This window comes from Corvus kubaryi, unplaced genomic scaffold, assembly GCF_017639235.1.
Source record: "Corvus kubaryi isolate FWS band 111438036 unplaced genomic scaffold, C.kubaryi_AGA036_p1.0 37341, whole genome shotgun sequence".
Lineage (NCBI taxonomy): Eukaryota > Metazoa > Chordata > Aves > Passeriformes > Corvidae > Corvus > Corvus kubaryi.
Window position 1 is genome coordinate 3,190,665 of NW_024581112.1, and position 27,700 is coordinate 3,218,364.

The window sequence follows — 27,700 nt, forward strand, 5'->3', positions numbered from 1 at the left end:
ACATACAGTTTCCGTACTTCATATATCTTATTTTGTATATTTTTGTGCTCTATTTTGGCATTTGTATGACACTGCTTAGCTATGGGACACAGATTTCTACTACCTGAATGTTGCAAAAAAGCTGCATCTCAGCTCTAAGTAATGTTTAAATCATTTTCAGTGAATGATTTCAGGTGGATTTGATTAGGGTGCATGTAGGAAATGGAAATTTTTATTACATGTTTGATAGGGATTCAATAACTTGAGATGTGGTTTGAAGGCTGATTATTATATTTTGATGGGTTACATAGCTCTCACTTGGATTTCCATTTTGAATAAATAACATGTTTTCATGTGGTCTAAAATACTCTTAGAATGCTTTAATGACAACACTTAGAATGCTATAAATGAGAGCGTCTGCCTACATGGAATCTGATTTCAGGGCTTAGGGTCAAAATTCTTAAATATTTGAAGGTCTGTGAAAAAATGTGTTTGTTAAAGTTGAAGAGTTTCTCATTTAATGATGATACTTTGGAAACTACATGGGATGAAGAGGGTTAGATTTTGTAAAACAATTCTGTTTTTGATGAGAGGCTCCTACCACTGCCACAGAACAAATAAATAGAAGTAATGATGCACAAGAGGCTCAAAAAGGATCCAAGGACTTTTTCTAAAGTTAAGTTCTAGGGCAAAATGTGCAGCTCAGTATTGTCTCTAGATCAAGTCTGAGAAGCAGCTCAGCCAGGAAAATTCCTTTTTGGCCAATCTCTTAGGAATGCTGGGACAGCTTGTTGACTTGCACTCAGTGGAAATCATGTGTGACACAGCAGGTACTAAGCACCTCTGCAGGTTACAGCACTTTTTGAAATACAGCAGTTTTGATACTTCTATACACTCCTTCTGTTCAGATCCCTTATCTGCATTAGAATCAGTAAAAATACTAATGCACTTCTTATGACTCATAAAAGCAAAAACAAAGTTAAAACTGAAAAGGTAAGGTATCAAAAGAATTGCCTGGAATAAGATTCTGTGTGCGGCCATGATTGATCCCCTTTGGATTTGTACATTGCAATTGTCTGTAAATGCAGTATGAGACTTTTTTATTCCATGGCTCTTGTACCTGGCCAGGCCTGAATGCACAGGATAGATGTTCACTTGGATAGCAACTGCAAAATAGACACGTTTGTTCCTGGTGTTTAATACATCTCCTAATAGTTTAATTTTTTCATGCTGTTCAAACTTTTCTCTAAAAGTGTTGGGTTTTTCTCATGGGCTTTCCTACGCTGCTCAGCAGTATCACACCTTTTAAATAAAGTTTCTCTGAGGACAGTGTTGCCATCTACTTCTTTCCATCTCCCTTTCCTAGCTTCTGTCTTCTTTGCTCTTTGAATTTTGAATTTGCAGCTTGTCTTTCTTTCTGAATTCATTGTGGGCTTCACTGACAGAAATGGAGAACAATTTTCTTATTCTATCCTCTTTGATGTTAAAAACCCCCTATGTAAACATTAGAGTTGTGCCTCACTGCTCCAGGCTAGCTCAAACTCACTTGTTGTCTGCAAGTGTTTCATATCTTTAGTCAACTACACATGAGCTCAGAAGTCAGAGCTGAGAATTTTGAATTTTGTTTTGGGCCCTCTTGGATAAGATTTCCCTCAGTTTCATCATTTAGCCAAACTTGTGTCAGTCTCCCCAAGAGTACTGGGAGGCACATGTGATTCAAAGACCGTTTCCTGTTAAATATCAAAAATGGATTTAGGTACTTGAGAATTAAATAAATGGGAAAAGACACATATGGATATTAGTTTGCCAAAAGTCCTTAATGTCAGAAAGAAGTATTACCAGTCCTGCTTTCAGAAATGGCTGAATTGTGTTGCAGATTTTGTCTAGTCATTGAGTGTGACGAGCAGTAGGCCTGAAAAATTTTGGATTCACTCTCTAACAATCAGAAAGATTTGTCTTCATGAAAAATGATGCTGTTGCAAAATTCAGTAAGGTTTGAATTTGAAGTACTTTGTTGCCTGTCACTAAGAATGCTCATACATCTCTTCTTAGTTTATTTTACTTAGAAAAGATCATAACAGCATGTTTTAAGGTGAGACAATAGTCTGAAGAAAAAACTCTGAAAAAACAAGCCTGAATACGTCTTCTGGACTATTTCTGAGAAATAGTCCAGAAAATTAGCACGCTGCAAACCAGTGAAGGGAAGCATAATCGGTTGTTTGCTGCTCAGATGGGAGGCAGACCTGCACAGGAAGAGGATTATTCGGGGTGCTGCATGGCACACATGCTTTGTTGATATTAGCACCTCAGAACCACTGAGTTTCCTGAGTTTTTGCATGAGAGCAAACTAGATGAAGCATGACACAGAGCTAAACCACTTTCCTTTGCTCATGCTCGATTGCTGTCAAGCAGATAAGCATTTAGCCACATCAGTACCTCCTTGTGCCATCCCTGGCCTCTGGGCTGCTGCGTTGGCTGGGGCAGGATTTGTGCCAAACTCAGCCTCTTACCTCTTCTGGAGTCGCTTGAGTTGGTCCCTTTTGGCACACAGCTTTGCTTGGCCTGGCGCAGTTGTGCTCTATGCATAGCAGGAATAACCTCCAAATCAGTGATCCTTACAAGAATTATAAGGGAGATGGTTATGTGGGGAAATATTAACACCTGTTGTAGAGTTAATATTCCAGTACACAGATAGGATGAATTATAGTAGTGACCTTACTTTGCAGTGCAATTCAAGATGTTTACTGGCATAATCAGGTATTAAACAATTATACCAACCACACTTCTGTTTTTAAGACTGTTATTTTGGCCAGGTGTGGTTTTGAGTATTCCTTCCACTTGAAGAATGCTTTGGAAAATGGTGAAAGGATGCTAATTCAGTCTTTCATGTTTCATATTAATCCATTCATGTTTTTAACAAGTTTTATGTACTTGTGTATTCAGTGAATTAAGTCAGCTTTTCAAAGACAGAGTTTACTGTTTGGAGGATTCCTGGGGAATTCTGTGACAACTTCAGTTTCATTTATATATACAGATATTAGGCTTTAGACTTAAGTCAGTGTTCAGTTAAATAACATTGGACCATTGTAGACAAAGATGTCTCTGGGAGAAGGATGAAGGAAACAAACTGCCTGAACAACATGTTGGTACTGATGAATGGAACCATAGTTCAAGAGCAACTGACTGTTGAAAAGTAGCAAATAAAACTAAACAGCCAGTGTCCAGCTCTGCTTGTAAATCTCTGTACGTATTAGATTAAGGATGTTAAATCATGTGTTTTGTAAGGATGGTCTAGTAGGCCCATTGAAACTCTTGCTAGTAAAATCAGTAAGTCTGTTGGCTCTTAGTTTATGTTGCTACTTAAAATGTTATAGGATTGACTATCCTAGTTTATGTTGCTACTTAAAATGTTATAGAATTGACTATCCTTCACAAAGTGTTTGTACTTGTAAATATTCAGATCAGTTTTAGCAAATTTCTTTCAGAGAGTAGTATTCTCTAGAGGGTTTTTTTTTTTTTGTCACCTCTATCCTTCTGCATGGGTATTTAGAGATAATAATTATGGGCAAAGTTATTAAATCTTTAGCTTGTCAACACACCTCTTTACTTTTGACGACTCACATTTTGCTTTATGCAGACTGTATTTCCTTTGTTACTTCTTGCTCTTGCCAGCACTCCTTAGATTTTCATTTCATGGTTATATTTGTTACCTCATATACTGGAGTACTAGTGAGGAAAGAAATTAAAATGCTTTAGGAGTAGCTTGAGAAATTTATCTGTGTGGATAAATGCCCCCTGGGCAGAACTGGAAGTAATGAAATTTTCGAAACTTGGACTGTAAAGCCTAAAACCCAGCTGACAAGAGCTGTTTATGGTTGCTGCTGTATGAAGCATTTGTTTTGCAAAAAGCAAACACAATGCAAAACATGGATAGAACTTTGCTTAAGAGGTGTTGGTGGCACAGTGGCTTGCCAGTTCACAAATGGAAGAGCAGTGAGTAGACAGACACATCAGTTTGTGGAGAGTGTTATGGATTGGCAAAAACCCTGACCTACTTCCTTAATTTGTATTTATATTCCACTTTCTTTACTTAGCTGTTGTATATTAAGTTAATTCTCTGTTTTTATATAAATTGGGCAGCAAATACCTGCTGTAAAAGCAATGACAGCTGAGAAGCAGTTTCAAAAGATGAAATCAAGTTCTGAATTCTTCAAGCATTGTCTTCTTTGAATTTGATACCTTTTTCAACAGAAGGAAGCAGGCTGCTGGCGGAAGTTAGTGTATTGATGTAAAGTGATTTCTAAGCAAAGAAAAGATGGAGGAAAATTCAAGGTGACATTGGAATCAGCTTTTTTGTTTCCCAAACGTACTTGCCCGATCCTTATCCAAAGGCTGCCATTGCTTCCTTTCGGTATCCGCTGTGAATAGCACAGACTTGCCCAGGACTCCTTGTATCTGTCACAAAGAGGCTGATGAAGAGCCGTTCAAGGAAGGATGCTGCTTTCCCAATTGTAATAAACCAGCTCCTCCAGGATTCAAAGAGAAGTAATAGTTGCCTCCAGTTACTTTCTTACAATTTTATACTTGTATTTTATGTTTAGCATATGATAAATTTAGTTATTGGCTGAACCTTGCCGTGTTTAAGGCAGGTTTTTAGGTTTTGTTTGTGGGGCAGCTTAGAGGCGAGGAATACTAAAGCACAGCAAAATTTAGTTGTATGTGTTCCTTCCGTGAGTCAGTGGCACAAGTAGGAAATAGAGCTCATGATTATTCTTAGTCCCAGGGACATTTCATCCCAAGAATAGGCTTGGTGTCTATACTTTGGTGTCTGAACAATACCCTGTCCGTATATAGCTTTTAAAAATAATCATTGCACAGAAGCTGAGTTGATCTGATTGCCAAATATGATGGTAGGCATTTTTTTTTCTGCAAGCATGTTGACAGGAACCTTTGGTTTCCTTTGCTTCCTCTGAAGTATTAAGGAATGCTCCATTGTTAAGATTTTCTGACTGCATTCTACACCTGTACATTTCTAAAAAAATGTTGCGGAATTTTGGTGGGGTTTTTTGGGGGGGTTGTTTTGGTTTTTTTTTTGGATGGGGGTGTTACTGTTTTAGGGGTCTGGGGGAGGGTGGATTTTTTTGTTGTGGGATTTTTTTTCTAATTGTTTCCTGTCTCTGAAAAGGGAAGTTCTGTAAGAGGAAGGGGGATAAGTGAGTCAGGGTTATACTGGATTATCAAGAGTGAATCACTGTCAGCATATATAATTTTTAGTCCTGTTCCAATGTCTTCTGGAGATCTTCAAAAATTCACATATTTCTTCAGAATTTTTTTTTTCTCCTGTATTTTGTCCTGGCCTTGGGGCATTCCTGTTTGAGTCACTTATCAGTAACTAACTGCAGAAGTATGATCTGTCAAGGGGCTTTATGGGCTGCTATGATTTTCCTTGTAGTGGCAAAATAAAAATGGGAAATAATTTGCAAAGGGCTTTTTTCACACAATGGAAATCTGAGTCACAAAATTCTGAACTCTGGGAGAGAGGAGTGACAGAGCTCAGAACATGGATCTTCACTTCCCTCTTTTGTACCTGAATCACAAGACTGTACTCTGTTCCTTTGGATTAGTAACATGTATTTTGTAGGATCCTTGTGTTTTACTACAACTTGAGCATGTGGATCGGAAATCTGTTTTGAATAGCACTAATTAAGTGAAATGAGCTCTGTACATATGCTTTGGATTTTAAGGTTTTCATATTTGGGGGCTGGATTTTTAGAAGTCAAAATAAACAATTCACCTTATGAAATTCATATTTCAAACTTTCTTTCATCTTAGTTCCTACACAGTTATGATTTGCAGTTTTGCCAGCTAAGAGAGCTCTCTTTGTATGATTATTCTAGCTAACGATTATAGAGGAATTATTTAGGAGTTGTTTGGTGTACTTTTGTGTCAGATCTGTCTGGAAAGTATTCCTAGCTGCCAAACAGATTTTATTCTAACTCTAAAGACTGTTTTTCTGTGCCGAGTGATTGAGTTATATGTTATGAGCTTGGAAAGTTGGTGTATTGCTTATTACCGCAGGTGATTCTTTAACAAAGTGTATCTATGTGGATGAAGAAAGATTAAACACTTACTAGATGGAATGAAAATGGAAATCCAGCAAGAACCTAATTTTTGGAATGACATAAATAACTGCAGAGATATGCATTCAGACTTCTCTTGCAGACTGGGGTTTTTTGGGGGGGAGTATTTGTTGTGGTAAAATGAAAATAACTTCTTTCATGGGCATAGTAATATATAGGCATGAAAGTAGAAATTATATATACATGTAGTATGTAGGTAGGTTTAAACATTTTCAAGTTGTTGCAGGAGTAACAGGTACATATTGTTAAAATGACTTCATCTTGGTTATTGTCTGTGACATCCAGTAATTATGAAGGATCGGGGCACAGATGGATGCTTTGCTTTGTGTATTTATGCACAGGCTGGATCTGCCATGCTTTTTTGTTCAGAACTCTTCAAGTCTGGAGCTCTCTGAGCATTTTGCTCTGTTCATCCATGTACACAGGCAGTAAGTGCAGGACTCGGGTGTTCCTTCCACCTCATAATGCAGGTCAGTGGCAGAAAGGAAGTGACTCTGCCTAATTCCCTGTCCAGTCCTGTTTGCTGGACCATACTGCCTTCCAGCAAGTAAAATTAACTTCATAAGGTGATTATGAAGTTGACACAGCCAAAACCTATCTGTGTTACTGCATGCTGATCATGCTTCACTTGGAGGGTAGGACAGCTTCAGACCTCCTACTACTTCAGCTGCTGCTGGTTTGGTTTGGCTGGGATGCTGTAGTATCTCCATTATCAAGCCCTGCTTTCAAATTGCATATGACTGGTATTTGAAAAGTCCTTCAGTTATTAAATCTCTAGCCTGACCCCATTCCTGACAGTTGAAGAGAAAATTGATTCAGAATATAGTAATTTGCTGAGAAGTGAATAAACCCGAAATCCTTGTCTTCAGGCGTTGCTTTCTCTATTTAGAAATCTTGCTGAGGACGGATAACTTCAAAAGACAGATTAATTTTGAAATTAAAAACATGCATCTTGCTGATTAGCGAAAAGATGTTTACTGATTCAACAGATCTTTACAAGTTTATACTAAATAAAAATTCAGTTTTTAATTTTTTTTTCTTAGGTGTTATGTTGGTCCTTCAGTAGATCCGTCATGTGCAAACATGTTTGGCAGCAAATCATAGACTGTGACTGATAAAATGGTACTTCAGAAATCAAGTTCTACAAGGGGTTTGATCTGTATGGCATTAGTTTGATTCGACTTGGTAAAAGCAAGGTAGCAAAATATAAGCTTGAATCGTAGGAAAAATATTAACTAGGAGGTGTTGAGTATGCTGCGAGTAATTTGGTTGAGATCTACACTGTGTTACATAAAATGCAGTTGATAAAACTTAATTTAGTGTTGAAATTGTTATATTTTACCACAGTAGCTATTACATAGTGGACGGGGATCATCTTTTGTATAAAGCAGTGTTGTTTGATTGTAATTTCAGAAAGTTAAGGTTTTTCTCATCAGCATGAAATTCATTCTCTGCAGAAATAAAGATGTCTGTGCTCTGTCCCACAGCTAAAGAAAGAAGTTCCACCTCTAACCTGCCCCAGGTTGCCAGTAAAAGTATATTATAATTTTAAACCGTGAAGGCTGGCTGGTGAGGCATTAAAACCATTGTTTCTGTATAATTTGGATGGCAGTATTTTGAGCTGTAGCTGCAATGTGATCCCTTAGGATATCTCCCCCCTGCTGGAATCCAGTGAGTCAAAGGGTCTCTGGAGCATGTCTCTACCTGCTCAGCTCTTCTGCTCTGCCAGGCTGCCAGTGCAGTTGTCCCTTTGCCACTGCATCAGCCTTTGCTGTGACCAGGAGAAGAAAGCCTTTGTTACTGCAAGAGATGCAGACTGGTTTCTTTATGGTCTCGTGGTGGCAATGAGACGCAAAATAGGTGCTCAGATTGAACAGTTCTTTGGCTTCCATTAGAATTATTCACCAAATTGCCAAACCTTGATGGTTTTAGTTGTTGTTTTTTCAAATAAATAGGACTTAAATACCTTGTCTTAAACTTATAAATGGAAAAAGTAGGGCGGAAAATTTTTGACAGTGCTCCTTCCTTCATATGGGGGAAAGAAGGGAATCATCCTAACTTGAAAAATGAAGCTGCACAGACTGCCAGGTCTGATAAAGTGGAGTATGTGTTTCTTGAGGTGTCCTGGGAAAGCCCTCCCCAAGACAGCAAAAGTACATTGCTGAAATGGATAGACATCTTCAGGCAGGTGAAAGGCACAGATAGGGAGAGTCATTGGCCCACCCCAGTGCCATCATGTCTGCACCATACTTGTTAAAAACCATTTAAATCAGTGAGCGTTATACCTCTGCCTCAGGAAGGTACTGAGATCTGGTATCACATAAGCATATATAAGCAAAAATGGTGCATTATGTGCTTTGCTGTTCTGAAGAAAAAATATGTAAGTGAAAAATTGAGACATGATTTGTCATGGCTATTTGATACCAAAGAAGGACTTGAGATAGTGATCTCATAACGCAAGAATCAAAATTAAACTGAAAGAAACAGATACCCTGCATATAAATTACCAAGAATTTGCCATCTCTTGCTGTTTGTACGTGCTGTGATATATGTTCAAGCACAGACAAGCTTCTAGTTGGTTTCGAGTTTCACCTTTGCAGTCAGATAAAAAGAAGCTATCTCAGTTAGATGTTAAAATATTTTTTCTTGTTTACAGAAATGCAAACAAAAAAAAAATGGTACTTTTTTCCTTTCTTTGCGGTTTTGTACAATGGAACAAAAGTGTCCTGATGCACTTAGTGACTGATGCTGTTCCAAGAGGGAAGGAAGGGGCTTTGTGGTTTAGATGGAACCCTTTGGGTGTGTGTCTCTTACTGTCCACATCCTAGCAGCGGCTGGTTCTGGCCATGTCCTGTGCAGCTGTGCCCACTGGGCAGTGCCTCTGCAGGGATGTGTGCGCACAGACACGCTGCCCTCCGGGCAAGGAAGTGCCCCAGGTGGCACCTCTGTGTGACTTCATCCCTTAATTCACTGCAGGGCTCAAGCCTCAGGGATCCAGCAAGCTCACTAGGTGAATTTGTACCTGGAAAGAACCGCTGCAGCACAGCGCATTAATGTGGGACGTTGATTGTGCCAGGCAGGGGAGAGCTCTGCTCAAACTTGCACCGAGTCATGTTCCCATCTGTCCCAAATACAGAAAGCTTCTTGTTTAATCCTGGGTCTAGGGCAGACTGAGGAAGCCACATGAAACAGCTGTTGCTTGCTCCTCTGCATCAGACTTGAATTCTGAGGAGTAAAATAGTAAAGAACACATGTGTGTAATTAAAATACAAAGGAAATAGGAAGTGGGATAGCAAGGAACTATTGAGCATCATAATTACAGACATCTGATTTTACTGAAGGAATTAGAGGACTCTGAATGAATTAGCCCTATAGCCATTCTTAATCTTGAGGGAAGGGAGAGCGTATTCATTGGGGGTTGGTTTGTTTGTTTTAAATTACTTATGTTTTCACAACAACTTTATCATCATTTTCTTGGTAGTAAAACCTATAGTAAATCTGCAACACAGCTTCCACAGAAATCTCTATTATAAAGTTCACAAATTTGGTTGAAGTAATTACCACCTCAGTGCTAAATTTAGTGTTCTTTCAGGAAGACCTCTGGAAATATGTTCAACTAAAATAAAAATCTATCTTAATATTTCCATGGGGCTAGGAACTTACGAATAAGTTTGAATTTATTTAAAATACTGTCTTTAAACAGTCTATAAATTACATGATTGAAAAGCATTTTATTGTGGTTTTCATTAAATTGCTTGAGTCATTTTTAAGTAGTACCTGAGATGGCTAAAGGTGAACGGGCTTGACATACGTGAGACACTTCTAACACCTTAAAATACTCCAGTAGAATTCACAAGAATACAAATCCTTCATCAGAAACTGCTCAGTCTCGTATGTAGTCTCTATTTTATATATTAGCTTGGGAAATGGCCCTTTTTTACTGCAAGGAGCATCAAGGAATCTCCAGGCACAAGTTCTCATAAAGTTTGCTACTTTTCCTCTCCTCTCCTCACCATTTCCCAAAGATTTTTCCATATGAAAGGATTATTTGCTTTTAAGGATTCTTTGTTCTTTGCACTATACTAAATGGAACTTCTGTGCCAAAAGCTAAGTAATCTCTGATTAACTGATACCAGTCTGGAAAATGTATGGAAATGAGATAACAGCAAAGAAGGTTGATTTGTTTGTTTGTTTATAATATGCTAGTGATAGCTGAAAATAAGTTTTAACTAGAGAGCATTTGAAAGGAGAGTAAGAAGTAAGTACATTAAGAGAAAGCTGAAAAGAACAAAAAGAATAAAACTACCATAGGAAAAAAGGAGTAAATCTAGTTCTATGCCATGTTTATATTTCTAGAAACTTGGACTGAAACAGGTTTGATGTCATGTACAAAACTATAATTTTAGTTTCTTGAGTGTGGGGTGGTTTTTCATCTTTCTTTGGTAGGTTGTTTTGGTTTTTTTTTAATGGATAAGCTGTCTAATTAGTATAAATTCTTGCTTCTGCAATGAGTAAAGGAAATAGAAACACACAAGCTTAATGCACAAGGAATGTATCTGAATATGCAGTTGAGAACTCAAATTTTTCTGTTGCCAAAAAGTGATCTTATATTCACGGAGACTTAATGATAAATATGTCCTCAGAAGTGTGTGGAAACTCAAACCACTGATTTATATTTTTTTATGTTTTCAGTTGAAAGCTCAGTGTTTTTCTTGTGTCACAAAGGGATTATTACACAAATACACAGGATATGTGAAATACTGAAAGATGGATTAAACTTATTAAATTCTAAGGATTTGATGTGATTTTTTTTTTCCCTATTACATCCACAGGAGAAACCTAACAAAGCTGTCTCTCATCTTCAGCCACATGTTAGCAGAAATTAAGGCTATTTTTCCAAATGGACAATTCCAGGGTGATAACTTTCGCATCACCAAAGCCGATGCTGCAGATTTCTGGAGAAAATTCTTTGGAGATAAGTAAGTAGCAACATTTTATAAAATCCTGAACTCTTTCTAATCATAAGCATAAAAAAAAATGAACTTTTTACAAATCCAGATAAGGGTTGGTAGATGTTTTGAAGATAATTTCTCATCTAAGTCTTTAAATTGGCTAAAATCACTAAGTTCATTGTTAACATTTTTTTTTCAATGTTGTATTTTGCTCAAAGGTAGTTCTGTCAAGGGTACTTACGTTCAGTCTTACTGCAAGAAGTTTATTTGTTCCATTATAGGGTGAAGATAGTACATTGCTTTCACAAACTATAGGGCAAATCATGTCCTTTCCTATTAAAAATGTATATATAGTCTACAAATGAAAACTCTGAAGTCTGAATTAGGAACTTGATACTAGTGTCATGGACAATGTTTCCTTATCTCACCTCTACCTTTCTCACTACTACACTATTTAGTGGAATGAAGTGTGTGAAGTGTAGATATATGATTTAATCCATATAGCAAATGCAATAGTGAAAATGTAAAAGTAGGCATATGTGGGATTTTTGTTTTGTTTCTGGGAAAAAATCCATTTAGAATACACATACAAGCTAATAAAAGATGTGCAGCTTGTTCACTTTCTCATGTGGAATGTTTATAAGTGTAATAGTGACATAAGAGGAATGCCAGAGGCAATAGGTTGGTGTATTTTTCATTATAACGGAGGACTCATTACGGTCATCAGCTCTGGTATCTTGCACAATGTAGGCAGAACAATTTCTGCCACAATCTGTTGCCTCTTCTGAGCATAAACAGCTCTTTAAGATAAGTAATTTTTTATTTAGAATACCAGTGTAGTAGGTTGACACTTTTGCAAATCAGTTCTGTTCAGTGTGAATTTACAACAGTTTCACTTCCATGGGTTTTTTTTGTTAGTCTAAACACACCTACTGTCAGCTTTCCTCTTTCTGAGTTCATGGTAGTGTTTTCTGGTAGTTTCTTTCCCATGTGAGTAATGTTAGAGTGTGATGAAGTTGCTATATCAGTTCTCTGTTAGAGAAAAGGAATTTAACTGTGTTCTGTGTTGCCCATTTTAATGTGAATATGATTTTCAAAATAACTTCAAAAGTTCAGCTAAAGTTTTCTGAAGGATTAACTTAAATGACATACAGGGTTCTCTTTCAGACAAGGCTTTTAAAAAACATGTCAGTCAAGAAAAGAAAAAACAGGATCTTTGATAAAATGACTAATGATCTTGTTTGTTCAGTGTTTCTATTTTTTCCTCCTCTCTTTTCCCCCTTTGCTTAGCAACTCTCAGAATTTAAATTTCCTTGTGGTCCTTCTCTTTTCCTGTTGGGCTCTGTCCTTGAATGACCTTTAGCAGATATCTTGATCACAAATTGCATTTTTGTCATTGGGATTTACAGATGATCTCCTCTGCGAGCTCTGTTTCTATCAATTAATCTAAACCAGTTTCCTCAGCTCCCCTATTCTCTGTACTGTTCCTCTTTGGGGTTCTTGACTGACTTCTCACTACTGTCTGCGTGAGATTCAAGTGATTTCCTTCAAGTTTCCTTCCAATGGTCCTGCCAGTTTCCATTGGCAGATGACACGATAGGCACTCAAGGTGTCGGACAGTAGGGTACTGTAACATATTAGTAAGATTTTATCAGAGCAAAGTTGGTAAGGAGAATCTTTCAACTGCATCACTTCATCTGAACAACTCAGCTCTGCCCTTGTCTTTTCCTTGCTCACACTTAACTCTCTCTCTCTCCTGAGTCATTTCTTGGAGCTCTTATTTCTAAAACTTTTCATGGCCCCAGAGCTCTTGCCATGCATTTTCTAGGCTTTGTTTTTTTCCTTCTCATGCAAATTTCTTCATAGAATGCAACTTTGAATATGAACTGTCAGTAGGAACCCTCTGACCTTCTCTGCTCTCCCCCATGTACTTTGATAGGCTTTCATTTTTTATGTTTGGGTTTTCTTGTTTGTTTGTTTTTTAGGGAGGGTGATTGGATGTTTGGATCTTGTTGGTTTTTTGCCTAAAACATCAATGTATCAAGAATGTCTAGGAATCAAGGCAATTTAGTGACATCCTGTTAAACTTGTATATCTTTTGTAGTATAGCCTGAAATTTTTTTTGAGTTTTTTCTGGTCAGGTGCTTTACTTTCAGACCAGGTAAATAAGCACTGTTACTGGTGTTCCCAGCTCTGGTTTAATAAAGTGAAGCTGGTCTCGTTGCCTGTCTCCTCAGCAGGGAGCAGCAGATCTGTGCTTGGCAGCCTTGCCATTATCTCAGGTTTAGTTAATGATGCTTAAGTAACTATAAAACATGTAACAGCATATATGTCAAACAGATGAGAAAAGTTTCTTTGGCATTGTGTTTAATCTCTTTGTTAAACAAAATGCCTGAAGCTTTTTAAACATCAATTATTTTCTAATCCTTTTAGAAGTATATGGCAGATATGCCTGTAAGGCACCTCCTCTGCAATGGGCCTGTTATGACAAATTAGTTTGCAAATCTGCTGGTATCACTTCCCTAAAAGCAAAGGCTGCATAAAGATTTTGCAAACAACTCATAATATCTCTCTCTAATCCGGCCACCTGGAGTTAGGCCCCTAGGACTTTCTGAAACCCCCAACTCTACTTAGTGCAGTGAAGAAGTACAGGGAGGAACTCAATTGTGCGTTCCCTGGCTGCGTTTCTGTTTTACAGGGGAAGCCTGGACCCCTCACTTGTTTCTGAAAAGCAGCCCTTACTTTGGGGCCACTCTGCTCAAGATTAGAGCATAAATAAAAAGTAAGTCGTGCTGGATCTTGGCTTCTGATGGTAAACTGTTGCACAAAAAATTTTTCTATTGCAGTTTGATCTGACTGGAAGGAGGGAATTTGAACTATCAGATTAATTTATGATTTTTTTCAACATAGTATTATCATGAAAACAACCTTCCTGTTTCTGAACATAACAAATTAGATGCTTTTTTGTATAATCAACTTGTTGCACTCATTTCTTTCTGAAATGTGACATTTTTTTATTTTTTAATTTGAAATATTTTAAATAGCAAGAAGGTCACCAATAGTAGTTTATATTTTTAAGTTAACTGTTTGGCTTTCAGTTTTTGAAAATGTGACCTACACTTCCATTTACAGAAAGCAACATATTTTAGTTTGCTGAGGAAAAAAATCCAAACCAGACAATTTTAATGAGTCCAGTTTTACTTTAAAAAAGGAAAAAAGATTTTTTTCCAGTGAATGGAGAACACTTAATTTTGTTGGTTACATTTGTCTGTCTGTACACTTGCTGCAAAATTGTGCAGCTGCCACTAAGTTTATTTATCTGTTACTAGTAAGTGTCATAGCATGCAGTCCTTCTTTTTGTGTTTAGAGCTAGTCAGGCGTACATTCATATGGCTTCAAACTCATGAGCAAAATAAATGGCTAGGCTCTTTCAAGCCTTGGGTCATACATGTAGCTGCTCTTTGGATTTCTGTTGAAAACATCGTGTAGAACTCAGCAAGCAATTTGAACAGCTCCCTCAGTGCAAAGTGCTGAGATAACCACATATTCTTGGCCTGCAGATACCTTCTCAGCTTTCACATGTCTGGTACCCCCTAAAAAACTTCTAGATAATGCCAGTAGTTGGGGAAGCTTGTCTGGGAGAGAATGCTTTGTGAGAGCAGCAGATACATCAATAATGGAAGTTGTCAGCTCTCACACAGGCAGAAAAGTGTAAAAGGAGCACAGAGTCAGAGCCTTTCCAATTGCGAAGTTTTTCCAGTATTGCACGTTTGAGAGGGGAATGGGAAACCTGGAAGTTATAAGATGTTTGGAAGGGATCTGGAGACACTGATGTGGGGTTTAGGAGTGTATAGGGAGGACTGATAAATCAAGGTCGGAGATAATGAGATTTTGATTGTCTGGGTGAAAGGAGAAGGATGCTAATAGCAGTATGAAGAAGGAAAAAATGGAGGTATTGATTTTTCTGCAAGGATGAAGTAAAACATGTATCCAAATTAGGGGGTAGGTGAGGAGGTCAGCAGTGTTCAATTGAAGGCTCAGGATGATTTTGGTGTATTGAGTTTGTAAAGGAAGCGGACAGAGAAAAGTTATCAGGGAGATGAGCAATAGAGAGTTTGGATTTACTTTCTGAAAACAAAAATCAGGAACGAATGAGAACATTCCAAAGACTGAATGCCTGGAATACGTTCTCTCTGGCATTTTCACCAGCTATGTGGAAGAAGAGAGCCTCTTAAAGAATGTAAAGGAGCTGACTAAAAAAAGAACTAAGAAATAAATTCACACAAGCTTTACCTATACCAAGAAATAACTTGATAATTCCAAAAGCAGGAAAGTGGTGAAGTTGAGATGTGATTTTTCTGAATTTATAGTGACTGACAGAGTACAGTGATTGGAGCAAGTGGTTTTAGTGGAGTGAATCTTCACCCCTGGTTCACCATTATAGTTGTGCTGAAGCAAGTGTTAGTTACATGTGCAGCTAAACAGTAATGTTAAGTGGAACTATGAAATTGTAAGCCATATAACCAGCAGTTACATTTGTTCACAGATACTTTAATAACCCCCCCCAGTGGGTTGTAAATATGCATATAAAACACAATCTGATAGCATCTTCATTATCCACATTTTATTACTGTATAGTGCTTGATGAAGATTTCCCCTGATTCCTCACTCAATTTATTAGCACCTTACATCTTTTACTGGTTTGCTCTTCTGAGTAAAAACGTGCAAAATGCCACTGGGAGTAATCCTGGACTGAGAAGGAGAGCAGGCAAGAGGACCTAATAGATCTTTCAGCTTCTGAATTTGAAAACTACAGTGAAGTCATGCAGGGCTTGGTAACTATTGAAATTTGTGATTTGTGGCTGTCTTCGTGTTGCAGAATGAATCAGCAGCAAAATGTCAATATTCTTAGATTTTCACTTTTCCATAGTTCTGCCATTTATTTATCTTTTAAGCTTTTTATTCTTCATTGTGAAACTTTAAAAAATTTGAAGCATTTCTGTTATTATTTTCAGATACATTGATTTCCCTACACCTTTTAGTTGCTGAGGAAATAGAAATTCTTTCCCTGTTGGGATCAAAGACATTACTATTTTAATGCTCCTATACTTTTTTCTAGATGAGGTCTGAAATGTATTTTTTTTTTATTGGAATTTATGAAAAAATGTGGCTATTGATTTCTCAGTAGCAGTTAAATAGTGCATTTCAAATTGATACTCTAAACTTTGAGTAGCTGTGGTTCTGCTGTGGTCAGTGCTTTTTGGCTCAGGAGAGAACAGACACAGCCTCAGTGGTTTGGGTTCACAGAAGAAGCAGTAAAACAGGCAGACCACAATGAGCAACTTATCTGACAGTTAAATGTTTCCAAGTTCAAGAGACCTCAGATAAACTAAGTTTTAACACCTTGTTAATCCCTATAATTTATTACTTGATTTTCTGTTCTTGCTGCTGATAGTGCCCAAGAGCCCTATTACTGCCTGAACAGTGTAGAAATACAGACTGAAGAGTTGGTCCTGGCCCAAAGAGCTTCAAATCTGAATATGAACTGAACTGTGAAGGGAAGCAAAAGACAGAGATGAAAGAGGAAGAGGCAGTGGTCCAAATACCATCACCTTCATCACTGTCAAGACAGGTGTTATAGCAACAGGAGCTTTTAAAGAGGAGGATGTGAACAGGAACAGGGCTTTTGGGGTGTGGTTCTTTCCTCAGCAGATCAGTAGCACAGGCTTATTGATAAACTTGTTTAAACTTGAGCTAGAGACAGAAAGTACTGTTCCCTGGGTGCTAGTGAGACAGAAATCTCACTAAACCTTTTTCCTACAAATGCAAGATGAAAAAGATTGAATAAAACAACAGGTAATATTATAGAGAAGAGCAAGTCAGTGGAAATTTGCAAGATAGAATTAGAAAATGGAAAAGAACAGTCTTCACAGCTATTCTGGGTAGCTAAGAATAAGGTAAAATTGCATGTACAAAAGATAGAGAGAAGAAAGTTCTGATACTTGGTGCAAAAGGTTCTGAGACAGGAGAACAGATCCTCAATGGATAGGCAGGAGAGCAGTGTTTTAGGTATAAAAGGATGTGCAAAAGCATGAGCGTGCTTTGGGATTGTGGTTAGAGATCAGAGTTGAAAATATAGAGAAGTGTCCCCTTTGGGGACATGCAGACTTCCTGTATCTCTTAAGGAACTTGCTGTCTCTCCAGCAATGTCCAGTTACACAGCTTTGGAAGTGGCTTTTTCTGATGGTATCTTTTCCCCATTTCATAAGGTTCATTTTCTCTCTTTTGCCATCTCTGTTCTCATTAGATTAATCCATATTTGTTTGGAATGATGTCAGTATTTAGCAATTGTACTGGCATGATATGGCAGAATTCCTTTTTTCCCTTAGGACTGAACTTCTCAAGCCTTCTCTGTGTCAATTATTTGCTCTGCAGTTCAGAAACAGTGAAAACGTGGCCTCTCACTTAAAAATGAAGCAGCCACCTTAAGAAAATGCTCTTTTCAGTGGTGATAAGTCAAAATCCACGTTGCTCACTGCAGACTTACAAAGAATGTTGTTTCTATCTGGGTCAGTATTTGTTTGAATATTTTTTAGATTGCCCTAGAAACAGTAATGGCCTTTTTGTGGTGTGTTTTTTGGCAACATTTGAGAGTCTCTTGCAGACAAAAATGTTCACTGTAAGTTATACAGGTACATGTTTACCTCCCTAGACATTCTTGTGGTCTGCTCTGGTTCAAATGGAAGCAGTGTCACTTGACATTCCAGGATAGCTGCATCTCTGCAGTTTTACACAAGTGCTGTGCTCTTTGTGCTCAGAAAATATATGCTTCATCTCCAGGTTTATTTTAATGTCTTTTTGCTTTTTAATAATGTAGCAACATTTGGGGAGTTTTAGAAAATCCCATGTACACATGATCAGGGCAGGAGGGAAGAGAGGACCTAAATTCCTCTGCTAAATTGCTTGAAAATCATATGCTAGACACTAATCCCTTTTCCTTTAAGCATGTGGAAGTTGTGTGGGTGGTGTTTAAAACACTGTATTTAAGATTATAGAGTCATACTTGGCTTTGATGTGTGCCAACAACAGTAAACAGATACCATCTTATATAACAGTATTTTTAAAATCTTACACTTCAGTTAGAACACTTTTGAGTTCATCATTCTTCAAATACACTTACTAGATTTACTATTGTAGAAGAAAGGGAGAGAAGTAGTGTCATTTAGAGAGGCCTATGGAGAAATGGCTTATTTTAGGGTTTTTTGACAGGAGAAATGACTTATTTTAGGATTTTTGACAGGACTCTTTAAGAAAACAATCCCAGGGTAAATACCAAGATCCAGATACTTTTGTTGATTTGAGAGATGCACAGAAAACCCCTTCAGGAAATATTTTTCAGGATCATTTGTTTTATTTTGTTTTCTTTCCTTGAATTGGCGTGGGCTTGCTTCTACTCTAATGATGAAGAAAGGCAGTACAAGGACATGGGGTGTATAAATCATTTCCTAAAAGACTGGCAGGTAGAGATTAGGATTTCCTTGTAAAAGGTCCTTCTATCCTTTTACTTCTGTACATTGTGTACATTGTGGCTTTCTTCATATTTTTGTTTCCTTCTAATATTATCTCTCTGAGGATTTTTGAACTGGTAGAGGGTTGCAATAAATTAACATGTAGCACAGTAACAGTATGTTTGTGTAATTTAGTCAGATTTTCTTCTTTTTTTCCCAAATTGTATTATAAAAAGAGAAACTGTTACCAAAGCTGTGGGTATATATACTTGTAATGTGTGCACATGCAGTGGCTGTAAACTTCGGGCATCAGACCTTTGAGGGAAGTACAGTCACTGTTTAGTACCATCCTCTCGTGTGAGAGACTCCCCAGAACATTGTCTCAGCTGGAGTCAGTCATGAGCACTTCTTCTACAGGGGATAGCTTATGTAACTACAATTAAATACCTGAAATACTCAGACACTGCACATCCTCAGCCTAATTCTGTAGAGAACTAATGTTACCAAGACATCAAATCACATCCTTCTGATGAGCAGAAAGCAGAGCTGAGTGACTCATCTCCTAGACAAGTGTCCGCAGGTTCAGCCTAATAGCATGAGGCATGTGCATAGTATCTGCCAGCCTCTGGTGCGAGGATCATTAGGACATGATGCAACAAATACTACAAAAAGATCCCTGAAAATATTTATAGGAGATACTGTCTGTGGTTCAGGAGATGAATGTGGCAGGCAGTGGTTTCATTGCAAACAGGATTTTATTTTTTTCTTTCTGTGTTTTATATATGTAAACACATATATATTTAGATAACAGTCTAAACGTGCTATTAACTAGGACAGTCCCGATCTCAGCCTTAGTTTGATAAGTCTTGTTCTCCTTCCCTTTCCACCACCCCTGCCACCAACCAAAAGTCAAGTTAAAGTAACTCTTTAGATTTGAATAATGAACAGGTGCCTTCCAAGGCTGTGTATCCCTAAAACACGAGAAAGCAAGAACAGTGAAATGTTAATTCAAACAGAAACTCAATTTAGCAGCCATCTCTGAAAGTTTCTTTCATTCTCTGTGACCCCTCCCAGATCTCTGCCAGAGGAGGGTGTTTCTCAGGGTGCCTGAAAGGTCACCAGGTTTCAGTGATGTAGGAGCAGGAGGAGAGGACATTGCAGAAACCTTCACCTTGTGAAGACTCGGTAATACCCGCATTTGGAGTGGGTGTGTGCTGTCTGCAAGGCCTCAAAAAGAGCTCTGCATATGTGTGGATAAACTGGAGAGAGAGACACTGGGCGAGAAATGATCCCTGGCTGTTGCTGTTTCAAAGTATTTAGGAATGCTGACTCTATAAAATAGCTGCTGAGAAATAGGAGTTAACAGGTTTCAACAACCAGTTCACACCTTCATTTAAAGAAAGAAAAAGACCTGTTCCATGACGCTGCAGAGAAAATAAATCTGTTGAATTTAGTGTGTTTTAAATTTGGGCCACCACTATTCCAAACGCTTCTTGGAGAAATCACAAAAAATCACCTTAGATATTATTTCATTAGCTAACCACTAATTTCCCAGCATCTGGTTTCTGTCTTGTCCAAAGTGCTAGCCAACAGAGCTCTAAAAACATTCTCCTGAAGACTTTTGTTTTCTGTGTTGCTGGTGGAGTTTTGGGGGTGCAGTGTAAGTGAATAGACGGCCTAAGATCCTACTTAGTAGTTGCATCTAAGATACTGTCTTGGGTAAGGCATGAAAAACGAGTTGTTAAGGTGTAGTATGGCTGTGATCATATCTGATAAATGCTCTACTATTGTGTTTTTTTGTTTAAAGGTTATTGTCTTAACCTTTAAAAAAGCCTCAAAGCAATAAAATAAACAACCATCCTCAAAAAACCCCCCAGAAAAGAACAACCAAACAAAAAGATCACAAAACCCCACAATGAACCCTGAACCTTTTCTAACCCCGTTTCAGCATGATCCCAGTGCTGTAACCATTTAGGGTGGTTTATAAAGAGAATCAGAAAACATTTTGGAGCCATGGTTACAGGAGCTAAATAAGCAGTAGGCACTTGAACTGAGACAACTTTAACACCACAAAAGCACTGACTTTTGCAGTTTTTTTGTCTGAATTTAATGCAATGTTTCATTCTCTTTACTGTAATGAAAATTTGATGTGCATTCTTTCTTAAATGGCATCTGATGTGGTATCTCTCTTCAGCTCTTTGTGGTTTCCTGTTTTTCATACGCAGATGAAAGTATCTGCTGAGATCTATTATACTTCCCATTTTGTCATTTATGACTTTCTCAATACAACCCTGCATGTAACAAGTGGATTTCTTTCCACTTAGAAATGTAGCAAATATCTTATGCATTAAAAATACAGGAGTGTATCTTTAGTGTTGTACTTCAAATTACTGCTTGTTTTATTTTAGGATAACTGCACAGTATTTGTTACGCAGGACCAACTTAATACAGTTGGTTTCCCCTTCCCCCCCCATACGAAGTAATTTACATTTGTGCATGAGAAAAATAGTTGGAAAAACAAAGGCAGTTTGATCTAATAAAATTTACAGGAAATATTACTAAGTCTGTGAGGTCTGTGTCTTCAGTTGATTTAGCAGTTACTAACAAAATATTACTATGAATGTGTGAGATCTTGTCCTAAATAATTATGCATTGCTTATATCTTGGTTAATTAGAATGTTTTTCAACATAATATAATCTGATCTCAATGTGTGGCAGAGCATTTTTAAGAGAAGGTGTTACGGCTTGGCAAAATTTGGATTTCACCCTGACACAAGAAGAATTGCTGTTATTGAGAGTGATAAGATGGAGCACATCCAAGTGATCAGCCTCATCCCAGTTTCCAAATACAAAAACTCAGTTGGTAAAATAACTAACCTGCATTATCTTCAAGCGTGCAAATAGAAGCTGAATCTGACAGAACATGGCTTTGTGTGTTAGAAAGGATAATTCTAATTTCCTGTCTATTAAAGTTAATGTAGCTGCCATGGCTTATGGCAGGGCTTGGACCCTAGTGGTATCTGGTTGATTGCTGTCATGATACTTGACCACTGTTGATGAGCTTTAGCTATAGCAAAAATTACATCTCTATAGATATTAAATTGATGCTTATCATTCTGGAAAGTGAGGCTGTGAAGAAAGGAGTTCTTTACCAAGCACAGAGCTGGTCCTTTACATTATCTCTGAAAGGACGTGAGATTGTTTGCAGCACCTGCTTGGTTGGGTATTTTAGTTTCTTCAGTGTTCTTTTTGTTGTCCTCCTAAGGAAGCTTGAATATTTATCATTGTGAAATAAATGACACTTCAGCTGTTTTTAAAGGAAGGTAAGCCATTCTTGTATTTGCTTAGGCTGCTTTCAGAAAACTTAATTTGTATTTTTTTGTCTCTGTAGAGAAACCAAATTAATGTTCCACTTCACTTCTTTAAAAGTTCTATTTTGATGTCTAAATGAGATACCAAATCTTAAATATGTTATTTTATTGAATTTATTATTTCTACTAATTTAACAGAACTATAGTGCCGTGGAAAGTGTTCAGGCAGTGCCTTCATGAAGTTCATCAGATTAGCTCTGGTTTGGAAGCAATGGCTCTTAAATCTACTATTGATTTGACCTGCAATGACTACATTTCAATTTTCGAATTTGATATCTTCACTAGATTATTTCAGGTAAGATTTAAAAATTTTAGATACTTGTGTGAATTTGAGAAACTTACTGCCCTGAGGGCAAGGGAGCAGATTTTTTAAAAAAACTGAAAGAACTGAAACATTATGATTTAGAAATAAATTGTGTATTTCTTTTAGTCCTTCAGAGGTGTTTGAGGCAGCAACACCCACATCTGAAAAACGGAAAGCATGCAGCAGCACCTGCTTCATTTCTGCACACGTCTAGTGTTATTGCAAGACCTTTGTGTTTGCTGCTTGCTTGCTTTTCACTATTTTTAAATACATTCCTAGAAATGTAGACCTCCTGATAATCAGAGTTTTAGTTGTGTTTTTTGTTGTGCTTTTGTATCTACATACATAAGGTATTGCTACAAACACATAAAGACAGCTACATATTACTTTGTTTTAGGCTAAAGGTAGGCCTAAGTCTTTTCTTCATGAACATATTTTTTTGCCATTAATGCTTTGCTGTTTATTTTCAACAAGGAACTATATTTGGGAATATCATTAATTGTATTACTGTTAATATTTATCTGAAATAAGGTTGTTATGTATGTTATGTGCCTATTTTAACCTTGTGTTCCTTCTACAGAACCTACTTAAAGTATTTTAGTCAGTATAGAAGACTGTGGTAGTTTGCTTCCATATTAGATGTCCTGCCTCTGAATTTATCACTTCGGGTATTTCTTTTATATATAGAAGCCATTGAGATATACAACCATTTATTTGATAATTTATTCTCTTTACCCTGTAAAGTGATAAACTAGTACAGAGCCTCAAGTTGCACTAGGGAGGTTTAGACTGGATTTTAGGAAAAGTTTCTTCACTGAAAGGACTATCAAGCACTTAGTGACATTATTTAGTGGGGGACTTGGCAGTGCTGGGTTAACAGCTGGACTAGATCTTAAAGGTCTTTTTCCAACCTAAATGAATATATCGTTCTTTAGCCTGATGGAGATATGTTCAAAATATCAATTTTATATCAAGCCCTGTGTTGATGTTTGTTCTGTTTTCCACATTATCCTGTGTTAATTGTTGCTTAGATGTCCTAGTTTTGCTGTTGTGGGAAAGGGTGCCATTATGAAGTTGGCATTAAAATCTGGCAAGAGGGGATTGATGATTTTAGTATATAGAGTTTTGATTATCTCTTCTCCATTATGAGTCAAAACAGTATCATAGTTACAAATGTTAATGGTGTCAGTAATCTCTGTTTAATTTAACCTTAAATATTGGTCACTTACTTTCTTTGTGAGGCCATTGCCTGTTTGATTCATTACTTTGCCTTGTGCTAGAAGAAGAGGATCAGCAGTATTGATACATGTAAAGAGAGATGACTGGTAAGGGTTAACTTTTAATTCAGCAAAGAAGCAGAGACAAATGTTTTGCCAAACAGATTAGGTGCAATAGCTGCATAACTGTTGAACTGAACTTGCACTGAACTTGGTCTGAGAACCATTCCCATGAGGTTACATTTTACTTTTTTAGTTTTTAAACAGCTTCTGTAACTATGTGTGCATACACCCACAGAGAAAATCCCAATTAAGTAATCAAAATACTGTTTTGCCCACTGTGGGTTATGTTACAGAAAAGCTGCATTTGTAATGATCCTTATTCACTGAAGAAAGTAAGACTAGTTTTTATGGAGATCCTGTGAAAGTGAAGTTGCTCCCCCTGCCTCCCCACTGTATGTATGCACAGCTTTAAGGGCTGTGTTCCCTGACCAGAGGGGTTAGCACAGCAGAGTATCTGGATGCTCTGAAGGAACTTCAGTCTGTTGCTGTTAGCATGTGCTTTGATGTGAAAATACTTCCATGGAAGAGAAATCTTGTCCCATTTAGCACTTCTGCTCTTGTAAGACTCTGTGTACACAAGGCAAGCTATGGGTTCTTGCGTTTGAATGGTTTGGGTTGGAAGAGACCCTAAAGATCATCTTGTTCCAACCACCCTGCCATAGGCAGGGACACGTTCCACTAGACCGGGTTGCTCAGAGCTCCATCCAACCTGGCCTTGACCACTTTGAAGGGTGGGGCATCAACTGAAAAGCTGTGGATCAACTTCCATGGGCAACCTGTTCCAGTGCCTTCATAACACTTAGAGCGAAGAATTTTTTCCAAACATCCTACCTAAACCAACAGTCTTTCAGTTCAAAACTGTTGCCCCTTGTCCTATCACTCCAAGCCCTTGTAAAGTCCCTCTCCAGCTCTCTTGTAGACCTGCTTAGGTACTGGGATGCTGGTCCAGGTTTCCCCAGAGCCTTCTCTTCTCCAGGTTGAATAATCCCAACTTCCTGAGCCTGTCTTTATAGGAGAGGTGTTCCATCCACCTGATATCTTCCTTCTCCTCTGGGCTTGCTCCAGCAGGTCCATGTCCTTCCTGTTCTGGGGGCCCAAGAGCTGGATGCAGTTTTCCAGGTGGGGTCTCACAAGAGCTGAGGAGAGGGAGAATCCCCTCCCTCACCCTGCTGGCCATGCTGCTTTGGATGCAGCCCAGGACACATTTGGCTTTCTGGGCTCTGAGTGCACCTTGCTGGGTTGTGTCCGGCCTCTCATCCACCAGCATGGCCAAGTGCTGCTCATCAGGTCTGCTCTCAATCCATTCTCCACTCAGCCTATACTTGTGCTTGGGATTGCCCCAAGCTGTGCAGGACCTTGCACTCGGCCTTGTTGAAGTTGTTGAAGGAGCTGGTGAGATGTAGTGTAGAATCTAGGAACTGTGATTTTTTTTTTTTTTCCCCTCCTTGCTTTTGGACAAATTTAAACACTTCAGGTTTCTTATGGCCTCTCTGCTGAAACCTGTCTTCTATTCCATGTGTCCAACTTGAAGAAGTATAAATTTTAAAATAAACAGGTGATCATCTCTGTGTAAGTAGTGGTTAGGGTTTGCCTGGGAAATGTAACACTCTCAAGCAGAACTGTTAGGATAATCTGCTCAAGCATGTCACACAGGCATTTCATCTCTGCCTCATTAGCCCTTAAAAAATCTTTTCAAGGGAATTTGCAGGGCACATAAGAACACAAGCATCTTGTCTTGTGTCGCTTAACTTCACCTGCCTTGATCTTTAGAGAAATAGATAAAAAAATCTGCAAACCATTCAGAGGCAGTTTCTTGTCTTCCCAAATGCTGGCAATGGACATTTATAAATCTGTATTAATCCACTACTCAAAAAAATCATCCTTCATTTACAGTAAAGGACTGTTCTGTATTCTTTGAAGTGATAGCATATCAGGCATGTTTCACTGAGTTTTTTGAAGCATTTGCTATTCAGGTCAGCAAATACTCAGGTGAAGTGCTGTCAATATTTGTTTTGTTCTCTGTCTTTAATACCATTATGGTGACTGAAGAAATCAAGAGGTAGAGAATAAAAAAAGGAATGACAGCTCAAATTAGTGGCTTTATTACAATTCATTTGTTAATGTTGCTTATCATTAACTATGAAAGTGCTTCAGGACCTCTCAAGAATAGGTTTAATTGTGGTTTTATTAAACCATCATGGAGTCATACTTTCCAGGTTCTAACTAAACATGATGTTTAATATTTAATGTAGCTGTGAATAGAAGGTCTCTTAAATTCAGGGTCTTCAACATCCTTATCCAAAAATTTGTACTTGGTGTTCTTGGAATAATTCTTTCGAAGGAACACTTGTAGCAAAGTCGGGTATATAGGACAGTCCTTTGTACCAATTAGACCTAAAGCAGAAGTGTGTGTTTTTCAGCTGAAGCTGAGAACACTTCACGTGTCTCTGACCTACAGACCTGAGTTTTTTTAGAAATGAAGAGCTACCTGGCTGCTTCTCCTCACTTGTTTGCCTTCTCTTTGTAGCCGTGGGGCTCAATCTTAAGGAATTGGAACTTCTTAGCTGTGACACATCCTGGATATATGGCATTCCTGACGTATGATGAAGTGAAAGCAAGGCTGCAGAAATACAGCACTAAACCTGGGAGGTGAGAGGTTTTGCTGCATACTGCTTTTCAAATAAACTTGCTGTCTCAGAACCTATATAATTATTCTAGGTTCGCACTTCTATTTTGCATATTTTTGTGTTTTATTTAACACTCACTTTAGCACTGAAGAAGTGAAGCAAAAAAATACTGTATTAGCACATAAAAGTCTAAATATGTAAAAATTAACAGAAAGAAATTGAAAATAAATTGCTTTTTCTTTGTTCTTCTGAATCAGGTAAAACAAGCAATGCATTCTTGAAAAGTGTATTTTAAAATATAATTTGATTTTCAAAATTTACCTTGAAATTTACTTAATAGTAAAAAATCATCTTAACAACTTTCATGGTAACATTGAAGCTATAAATTTAATCCGTGCTTTTGTGTTCCATTTGTGTTTCATACCTCTTTTTTTCCTTTTTCATTCTATATCATAAACTCTTCACCTAGAAAAGCAATCAGTCAGATTAAAGATCATGACCTGTTGAGTTTTTAAATACTTTCTTTGTGGTGCTATACATAGTAAATTATTTAAACTGAGGTTTTACCATTTATGTCACTGTTGTCCTGGGGTTTTTTCTTCTTCCAGATGGGAGGAAAAAAAATTCAGTAATTACTTTAATCCTACATTACTTAGCATTTATTTTGCTAATTTTATCTTAAAGTTACGAATCTTTTTCTCTAATGCCTACTTGTGTAAACTTCTGCAGAAACACATGTACGCATAAAGTGCATTGTTTTGAAACTCATTAGTGAAGTCTACCAACTTCAAAACTTCACAACAGCTATACCCATATTCAGTACTTGGTTTCTTTTGATTTTTAGCAAACAGTATACTGTATCTTAGGTTACCAAAGTAGTCAAGTGCATATATACAAAAATCTTGTGGTTCCAGCAAAACAACACTGATTTTTAGCTTGATACTCATGGACACTACTACATAAGTCAAATAACTAGGTTGATTTTGAGAGTGTTTGATATATTTAGTATTTTCTCTATTATTGATCCTGATGCTGTAATAGAGAAATTACCCCAAGTAGCTTTTATGTTCCTTGTAAATAGAGAATTAGTTCTAAAATAGCTTTCTATTACATACCAGAAAATTACTTTCTGAATTGCTTAAGTGAAGTGCTGGAGTGTGAAAGAGGGGATATGAAGTAAAATTTCTTCCTTAATCTGCCTAAAACATCCTGCAAATTACAAGATTCTGTTCAAATGAATAGTTAGAACTTCAATGTAATATGGGCTCTCCTGAAGGTTGTAAGAGCTCTGTCAAACTTCAGAGAGGTTTAGATTTCTCATAATAATTTGGAGTGAAATAAATTATAGATCTGTAATTCAGAAAAGCTGCTCTGTAATACAGAATTGAGTTTGTGGCCTTTTGCTGTGAGATGCTTTTCACAGTGAAGTTTGTGCATGTGGGATGGTGTCTGACATGAAAGGGAGTAGAGTTTTTAGTATGAAGCACTATACACCCCCAATCCTGTTGCCTGTAATCTTCCTTTTCTTCTGCTTGAGCT

The 27,700-nt window shown here is 37.6% G+C and overlaps 1 protein-coding gene across 5 annotated transcripts in view; it reads left to right on the forward strand.

Annotated features, from left to right (window-relative positions):
* CBLB (Cbl proto-oncogene B) overlaps positions 1-27,700 on the forward strand; it is a 128,154-nt gene that overhangs the window by 57,052 nt on the left and 43,402 nt on the right. For all 5 annotated transcript variants that reach the window (XM_042031631.1, XM_042031627.1, XM_042031630.1 and 2 more), the window contains exons 4-6: positions 10,952-11,098; positions 22,089-22,245; positions 26,062-26,183. In XM_042031631.1, coding sequence (XP_041887565.1) covers positions 10,952-11,098; positions 22,089-22,245; positions 26,062-26,183 — 426 coding nt within the window. The remainder of the gene's footprint in view (positions 1-10,951; positions 11,099-22,088; positions 22,246-26,061; positions 26,184-27,700) is intronic.